The sequence below is a fragment of the Oryctolagus cuniculus genome, chromosome 20, assembly GCF_964237555.1.
Source record: "Oryctolagus cuniculus chromosome 20, mOryCun1.1, whole genome shotgun sequence".
NCBI classification, from domain to species: domain Eukaryota; kingdom Metazoa; phylum Chordata; class Mammalia; order Lagomorpha; family Leporidae; genus Oryctolagus; species Oryctolagus cuniculus.
Genome location: NC_091451.1, coordinates 6059131 through 6068099, shown reverse-complemented (window position 1 = coordinate 6068099; position 8969 = coordinate 6059131). Strand labels below are relative to the sequence as shown.

The window sequence follows — 8969 nt, the reverse complement described above, 5'->3', positions numbered from 1 at the left end:
CTGCCCCGGGGTGACCCGGCACCAAGGCAGCCCGCGCGCTGCCGCTCAGGGGCCCCCCAACAGCGGGCCGGGCGTCGGCCTCGCCCGGGATTCTGGATGCAGGCGCCATCCCGGACCCTCCGAATCCGAGCGCCAGGCCGCGGGCGCCGGCGTGTGACCAGGCCAGCGGCTGCCCCACACGCTCCGGGTTCACTAACTGCAGCCCAGGGCAGCGCCTGGACCCGCGGGCCCAGCCCGAAATCTCCCGAGACGCTCCGGCCCTTCGCCTACAGCGTCAAGTTCCCGGAGCCCCGGCGGGTCCGCACACCTCCCGCGCCCGCGAAACAGGGCTCCCGCGAGGCGCCCCCGGCTCCGCCCCCCAGCCCCGCGCTCTGATTGGCTGGAATAGAGGCGGGTTCGGGAGTCAGTTCCAGCTCCCTGCGCTGGACCCGGCCCCATTCGAAAGCGCGCTCCGGACTGGCTTTTCGCTCAGCCAATCATTTCTGGCAGCCAATCATCACTGAGTTTCTTCATCGTCCCCGCCCTCTTCCCTTCCTCAGCCCCTCTACCCACCTGTCGGCTAAAGAACCGCGGCCTTCCTGACGGCGCACGCGCATCTACGTCCCGGGAGCGCAGGCGCAGTGGCGTGATCGCGCTGGCCCGTCGCTGAACACGTGGGTTAGGCTGTCCCGCGCGGCTGCGGCGCCAGTGGAAACTCGATTTTGCTGGTGTCCACTGTGGGAAGCGTACTAGTAAAGGCGATGGCGCCGGCAGAAGTCCTGAACGGGAAGGTGGTCTCCGCGTAAGCACCTGTCATGGTGGTTAGGGCTCCCTGGAGGGTGCGGGGGTCCGCGCGGACTCACTCTGCCCGGCAAGCGGCGGGAGAGAGGGTCCCGTGACGCCTGGAGTTCGGCTGTCCGCAGCCGAGGGAGGGGGTCCCGGGCGCAGGGCGCGTTTGCAGGCTGGCTCCCGCACCTCTGACAGGGGCGCCCCGGCAGCATTCGGGGTCCAGCCTTTTCCTGGTGACGGGGCCGTGGCGAGGCTGGACAGGCGTGCGAGGCTGCTGAGTGACAGGGGCCACTCGTGCTGGCGGGGGCACTCGCTGCGCGTCTCCTCGTGCCCCCTCTCACAGGCCACGATTCCGCGTTCCCTCGGCCGGTTCTGCCCTGCTAGTGCCTGCGGTGACGCCGGGGAGCAACACCCCTGCTTTTGCCCTGGGAGGTGACTGGTAGGGGAGAGGTCAAGGTAGAAGCAAGAGAAGGGGTATTCGCGAGGTCTGCAGAAAGTTCACCGAAAATGCGTATTACAGAAAAACACGTAGATTTCAAATGTTTCTGCACCAGCATAAGCTTATCTTTCAATTCCATTTTCCATGAACTTTCTGAAGGGCACTCCTGTGTGACCTTACCCATTTTGCTCTTGGGATCTTTGACAGGACCAGTTATTTAGTAACTGCTGTGGCTGGCAACAGTAATTGTCCTATAACCCCTAACTTTGTGGGCAGAGGCTTTTGAATTAGACACTCGTTGGTGGCCAACCCTGCCCTGGAGTAAAAACGGCTTTTCCTGGAAGGTGGAGATGATGGACAAGATGGTGGGATAGAACCAGGTGTGGTGTGTCTTGTACATTGGTGAGAAGGAGGCTCAGATGTTTGGATTACAAATACAGTGTGTGTGTCTGAGTGTTCTTTATTTCTTTTTAAAGATCTATTTTAATTGAAACGCAGAAATAGAGATCTTCCATCCGCTGGTTCACACTTCAAACGGCCACATTGGTCCAAGCTGCACTGATCCGAAGCCAGGAGCCAGGAGCTTCTCCCAGTTCTCCATGCAGGTGCAGGGGCCCAAGGACTTGGGCCATCTTCCACTGCTTTCCCAGACCATAGCAGAGAGCTGGATTGGAAATGGAGCAGCTGGGACTTGAACCGGCACCCATATGGGATAGCAGCACTGCGGGCGGCAGTTTTACCCGCTACTCCACAGGGCTGGCCCCCTCCACTTTTGTTTGCTTCTTGCTTATATTCAAACCTACTGCTTTTATCCATGGCTTTTTTCTTATTTTGAAAAAAGATTTATTTATTTGTTTGAAAGTCACAGTTACACAGAGAGAAGAGAGACATGGAGAGGTCTTCCATCTGCTGGTTCACTCCCCAAATGGCCACAACAGCCAGGGCTGGGCCAGGCCTAAGCCAGGAGCCAGGAGCTTCATCTTGGTCTCCCGCACGGGTGCAGGGGCCCAAGCACTTATACCATCTTTTTTTTTTTTTTTTTTTTTTAAGATTTTGTTTATGTATTTGAGAGGTAAAGTTACAGACTGAGAGGGAGAGACAGAGATCTTCCATCTGCTGGTTCACTCCCCAAAAGGCTGCAACGGCTAGAGCTGCAGTAGGGCCTCTCCACCTGCAGTGCCAGCACCTGGGGCTCAGCGGATGGAAGACCTCTTTCTCTGCAACTCTGCCTTTCAAATAAAATAAATCAATCTTTAAAAAAATTATTAAAAATAAAGAAGAGATCATTTAGGTTTTTTTCCTGGCAAGCTACTGAGAACGGTGCTCATTGGATATGTTTTGGTTGAGTGAAGAGCAAGTTTGTAAGCTCCACAAGGGCACGTAAATGCATTGTCTTGTTTATACCCCAAATTCGTAGAAATTCTGTCACTTTTACTCTTTGTATAGCTTCAAGTAAATTACTTAACCTCTCTATCCCAGAATTTCCTCAAATTTAAAATAAATATATGGGGGCAGGTGTTGTGGTATAGCAGGTTAACTTGGCTATCTGTGATGCTGGCGTTCTATGTGGGTGCTGGTTCGAATCCTGGCTGTTCCACTTCTAGTCCAGCTCCTTGCTAATTGCCTGGGAAACCAGTAAAAGATGTCCCAAGTGCTTGGGCCCCTACAACCATGTGGGAGACCTGGAAGAAGCTGCTGGCTCCTGGCTTCAGATTGGCTCAGTTCTGGCTGTTGTGGCCAGTTAGGGAGTGAACCAGGGAATGGAAGACCTCTCTCTCTCTCTGTTTGTCTTTACCTCTTTCTGTAGCTCTGTCTTTCAGGTAAGTAAGATAGATCTTTGAAAAAAAAAAAAAGAAGAAGAAGCATTCAGAATTGTTCCTGACACATAATAAGTGTTCAATATCTGTTAACTGTTATTAATGATCAATTATTTTAATATATTTATGAATTAATGATTTATTGTTATTTTTAAAAAAGATTTCTTTGAAAGGCAGAGAAAGAGATCTTCCATCTGCTGGTTCACTCCCCAAATGGCTGCAATGGGTGGGGCTGGGCCAGACCAAAATCAGGAGCCAGGAGCGTCCTCCCATGTGGATGCAGGGGCCGAAAGAGTTGGGCCATCCTCCGCTGCTTTCCTAGACCGTTAGCAGGGAGCTGGATTGGAAGTGGAGCAGCCAGGATTTGAACGGGCACTTATATGAGATGCTGGCGTCACTGGCAGCAGCTTAACCTAAGCCGCTGGATTACAGTGCTGGCCCCTGTATGTCTTTTGGTAGAACGTTCTATACACATTTCTGTTTGGGTATAAACCTGAGAGCAGAGCTGCAGGTGGTAGGATCTCACTTTTGGCAGATACTGCCAGTCTTTCCAGGGTTGCTTAGAGCAGGTTATGCTTACAGGGAGGTTTTGAAACACAGCAGTGCCAGTCCCCATAACATACTGATTCAATTAGATTTGATAACAATGAGCCTTATTTTAAAAGGTTTTCTTTTTTTCTTAAAGCTCATTCTGGGTTTCTAGTGCATTCTGAAGTTTGACCACTTGCCTGAAGCCTTAAATCTCGGTCTGCTTCCCATCAGTGGAGAGCGAGGTGCAATGCCTGAGTCACAGGCTGGGAAAGCATTTTCTGGAGAGACGCTCCAGGTGCTAGAAGGGCCTCTCACCCCAGCTGCTCAGAATGAACACAGCCGACCTTTCACGTTGCCATGTTGGTTCCTACCTGAGTGTTAAGCAGTGGATTTGGCCTAATGGTTTAGATACCAGTTGAGGCGCCCACATTCCATATTGGAGTGTCTGGGTTCGAGTCCAGCCTGGCTTCCTGCTCATGTGCACCGTGGGGGACAGCAGAGATGGCTCAAGCGATTGAGTCCCTGCTGCCTACGTGGCAGACCTTAACTGAGTGTCGGCTTCACCTGTGGCTCAGCGTGGGCCATCGTGGGCATTTGTGGATGGGAATTCTCTGTTTCTCTTCAGTTACTTAAAGGACAAAAATGCGTTCAGACGAAGCCCCTTTGTGCTTACGGAAGGTTTTCCTGTCCTGTGCTCAGTAGGTGGCTCTCAGAGACAGCCCACCTTGGCACTTGGATCTTCCTGAAGACTTTGACTGCGGGAACTTGTGCTAGGTGTTCACAGTTGCTCCGAGAGCGGGAGCCCTGGCCGGGGAGACAGCCTGCCTGGCCCCTGGGTCGGTGCACTGCTCCTAGCTCCCGTGTGCAGAGGCCGCAGTAGGCACTCTAACCCTGGGGCTGTGGCCCTGGGCGGATCCTGAACAAGAAGGTGGGCCTCATAGCTTGAGCGCTTTGGGCTGCAGGTGGAAACTTTGAGCGGCATGTCCCTCCTTTTCTTTTCTTTTCTTTTCTTTTCTTTTCTTTTCTTTTCTTTTCTTTCCTGTCCTGTCCTGTCCTGTCCTGTCCTGTCCTTTCCTATTTGTCTATTTGAAAGAGTTACACACAGAGAGAAGGAGAGGCAGAGAGAGAGGTCTTCCATCCTCTGGTTCACCCCCAATTGGCTGCAATGGTTGGAGCTGTGTCCACCCAAAGCCAGGAGCCAGGGGTTTCTTCCAGGTCTCCCATGTGGGTGCATCTTCCACTGCTTTCCCAGGCCACAGCAGAGAGCTGGATTGGAAGTGGAGCAGCCAGGACTCAAAGCGGCACCCATATGGGATGCCGGTACCACAGGTGGCAGCTTTACATCCTTTTCTCTTTCTAGACCAAGGGTGTTGAGAAAAAGGATCAGCGAGTTTCTTACATTGCAGTCAGGGATTCTGGCCTATGGGGAAAGATGTCTCCTTCTCCCAGGTTTGCAGTCAGTTTCCTTGGTTGCCTCTGACAGTTGGGCCTCTCCACTGAGTCTCTGTTGGGACACATTGGCAAGCCTTAAGCGTCTGGGCAGTTTCTCCCTTTGGATTAATTAAGCTACTAAAATGCACTGTTTGAATTGTAAAGTCTCACCTTTGGAGGGAGGAGTGGTAGGGCAGACATGAGTTCCATAATCAGCATTTCTCCAAAATTCAGTCCCTTCTTGCAGATGAGGGGACAGTTGAAGCCAGAAAAGAGACCTTCCTGTGAGCCCAGACGTTGGCGGAGCTCAGCATTTCAGATTCCCTCTCTGCCTGCTGTGCCTGGGGTAATACAGATACTTACCTGATGGACCTGGTTGCCCAGTTCTCTCCCTTTGGGAGTGACACCCCTATTTCTCCCTTATAGGGAGTCGAGAGGTTGTAACCTGATTTTTACAACTGGAGGGAGGTCTGTGCGTTAGGAACAAGTCTGTCTTTTTTGGGTCATTTACTTGATAGGTATCTGTATTTCCTTTAAGGCAAGCACAATTTCTAAAGCCTTAAAACTCTTTTTTTTTTTTTTTTTAAGATTTATTATGTATTTGAAAGGGAAGACAAACAGGGTTTGTTGCAGCATGGGAGTTGCAGTTGGGTTCAGGCGATCACTTTTGTAGAACTGAGTTACGGGCAAAGATTTGAGGAGGTGGGGCCTGAGCCTGCCAGTCTTACGAAGAAAAGGGCCCTGACCAGAAGCAAGGCCTGTGCCATGAACCTTGGACCTCACCTGTTGGTAAATAACTGCTTTGGGGCCAACAGTGATGGCCCTGTGGTTAGCTGAATGCATGTTGGGTGGAAGACACCTGACATTGGTGATGAAATCAGCCCTGGGCATAGGGTATCTTTCATAAGGGATTATACAGAGAGAGCAGTGTGCCTTACTTAGCAGTAGAAGAACCTTCTTGCTCGGGTTTTCAGACTGGAAAGCATAAAGTTTCTATACATATGCCTTTCAAAGTGCGGCCTACCACATTCTGTCTGATGGGTCTCCCTTTGTTCTCTCTACCTGGGGGCATTTTTCTTGATTAAGTCTCTCTCTTTAAAGATTTTGTTTATTTATTTATTTGAAAGGCAGAGTTACAGAGACAGAGGGAAGGAGAGAGAGAGTGATATCTTCCATCTGCTGGTTTACTCCCCAAATGGCCACAATGGCCTGGGCTGGACCAAGATGAAGCCAGGAGCTAGGAGCTTCTTCTAGGTCTCCCACGTGGGTGAGGCTGGGGCCAAACACTTGGGGCTATCTTTGCTTGCTTTCCCCAGGCCATTAGCAGGAAACTAGATTGGAATTAGAGTAGCCAAGACTTGAACTAGCACCCATTTGGGATGCTGGTGCTGCAGGTGGTTGCTTTACCCGCTGTCACAACCAAATCTTCTTCTTCTTCTTCTTTTTTTTTTTTTTTTTTTTTGACAGGCAGAGTTAGAGAGAGACAGAGAGAGACAGAGAGAAAGGTCTTCCTTCCGTTGGTTCACCCCCCAAATGGCTGCTATGGTCGGTGCGCTGTGCTGATCCAAAGCCAGGAGCCTGGTACTTCCTCCTGGTCTCCCATGCTGGTGCAGGGCCCAGGGACTTGGGCTACCAAATCTCCTTTTTAAAAAGACTAATTGAGAAGACAGATGGTTTGCCCCTTAGTGGGTCCCTGACAATAGGTGCTATGAATTTTGAAATTTTTACTTATTTGTCCAAGAGGCAGAGACACAGATTGAGAGATCTCCCCAGCTGCCCACGGTGGCTGCGGCTGGGCCAGGCCAGAGCCAGGAGTCAGGAACTCAACCCTTGTCTCCCACGGGGTGGGGGGTAGAGAACCAACTGCTTGAGTCATCCCTGCTGCCTTCCTGGGTCTGCATTGGCAGGACGCTGACGTCAGGAGCTGGAGCTGAGACTGAACCCAGGAACTCTGGGGTGGGGCGCAGGCATCTGAACTACTGGGCCAAATACCTTCCCTGCTTCTGGATCTGTTCTAGGCTCCCTGTAGGTGGTATCCCCAGAGCTTAGACACAGTGTCGCTCCCCGCTCTGTGGGTCACTGGGTAATGTAGTTTACCTCTCTGTGCCTTGGCTTCCTGATCTGTGTATTAGGGTAGTGTGGGGAGCAACTCGGATTAGACTAAGTTACTGGAATTAAGACTTATTCTCTGCATCTGCTCTCCCACAATATGGCGCTGGGAGAGGAGTAAACAGCTTCTACACAGCTGCCTCCAGTTCAACCAGTAACCTGCAGGAGCTGATCCCGCTCCTGATTGGAGGAGAGCAGCGTACTCGGCGTGTGGGTAGCAGAGTTGGGATTGGTGGAAGAGGACTATAAAGGAGGAGAGAGACAACATGCACCAGGAACACCTAAGAGGAACACCTGTGCAGCCCCCGAGAGAGCCGGCCGGCGGTGTGCCGCTCCCCCGCGGAAGTGGGGAAAGTGGCTAGGGGGAACCGCCCTTCCACAGATGTGGAAGGGTCGGTAACCAACCCGGGAAGAACCAGCAGCAAACCCGGGAAGGGCCGAGCAGACAAAAGAACAGCGCAGGGTCCTGTGTCGTTCCTCCGCGAAGATGGGGAGCGACAGGGTAGTAATGAGACCTAACTCGTAAAATTGTTAGAATTAGAGCATTGTCAAGCATTTAATGCAGCCCCTGGCAGGTACACTGTGAACTCAGTCCGTAGCTACTTAGAAGCTACTTGTGCGGTAAACAAGTGATGTCTGTGTTTATCCAGGCTGTATCTGTGGGAGCTAGTTTATAATCCTGAGCCTTAAAATGGGAATTTGGAACCTTGGCTGCACATTTAGCCACAGGGCCGGAAGAACCATTTGTGTAAAAAGAATCCGCCCACCATAGTGAGAGGCAGGTCTTCCTGATTACTGAGTGAACACTGAGCTCTACCCTGTAGATGAAATACCAGGAGGCTCTTTTGTGTTTCCAAGGATTTGCTTTATTTTATTATTTATTGTTATTCTTTAGATTTATCTATTTGAAAGAGTTACGGGGTGGGGGAGTGACAAAGAGAGACCTTCCTTCCTATGGTTCACTCCCCAGGTGGCTGCAACCAGGCTGAAGCCAGGATCCAGCAGCTTCCTCCCGGGTTCCCCTTAGGTGGCGGGGACCTAAGCACTTAGGCCATCTTCCGTGGCTTTCCCAGGCCACCAGCAGTGAGCTGGATTGCAGGTTCAACAGCCGAGACACAAACTGGTACCCATATGGGATGCCAGTGGTGCCTTGGGCAGCCTTACCCACTACGCCACAACGCTAGCCCCCAAAGATTTGATTTTAATAAATGCAAGTTGCTCAAAAGTTCCATGGAAGCTTGAATTCAGTGGCTGGCTTGAGAGGGAGCCTGTGCGGGAGAGCAGGTGTGCGTGGGACCTCCTTGTCAGACTTCAGGAGGCCACTGGCCAGGCCACTGGGCAAACTGGAGCAGGGCAGAGTCCAGTGCTGGCAGCCATCTGTGCTCATGTGAGAGTCCTGACTGGGGACATGGTCTACAAATAAATGTTTGTCCCTGTCCATCAGTAGGGTTGGGATCAGGCAGTTTGGAGTTTGGACAGTGGGACCTAGAACAGTAGTGTGTGGGTCCCCTACTATGCTCCCGTTTGCATAAAAAATCTTCTGGGGACAGACACTTGGTGAAGTGGTTAAGATGCCACATCCCGTATCAGAATGCCTGGTTTTGTTTCCTGGTGCTTCTCCCAATTCTGGCTTCCTGCTCATGTGCACCCTGGGAGGCAGCAGTAACGGCTTAAGTACTCGGGTCCCTGCCACCCACGTGGGAGACCCAGATTGAGCTCCTGGCTCCCAGTTTCAGCTTGGTCCGGCCTTGGCTGTTGCAGGCATTTGGGTAGTAGTAAACCAGTAGCTGGGAGTTCTGTGTCTGTCTTTCTGCCTCTCATAAAACAAAAAGAAGGTCCCTGGGGCCGAGGGAAGGGGCTCCCCTCTCCTCGAT

At 51.8% G+C, this 8969-nt stretch overlaps 1 protein-coding gene across 1 annotated transcript in view; it reads left to right on the top strand.

Annotated features, from left to right (window-relative positions):
* Nucleotides 1-545: 545 nt before the first annotated feature.
* The window catches only part of MTHFD1 (methylenetetrahydrofolate dehydrogenase, cyclohydrolase and formyltetrahydrofolate synthetase 1), a 70784-nt gene continuing 62360 nt past the window's right edge, over nucleotides 546-8969 (top strand). Inside the window, exon 1 of the mRNA XM_008271884.4 lies at nucleotides 546-781. Coding sequence (XP_008270106.2) covers nucleotides 741-781 — 41 coding nt within the window. The 5' untranslated portion in view covers nucleotides 546-740. The remainder of the gene's footprint in view (nucleotides 782-8969) is intronic.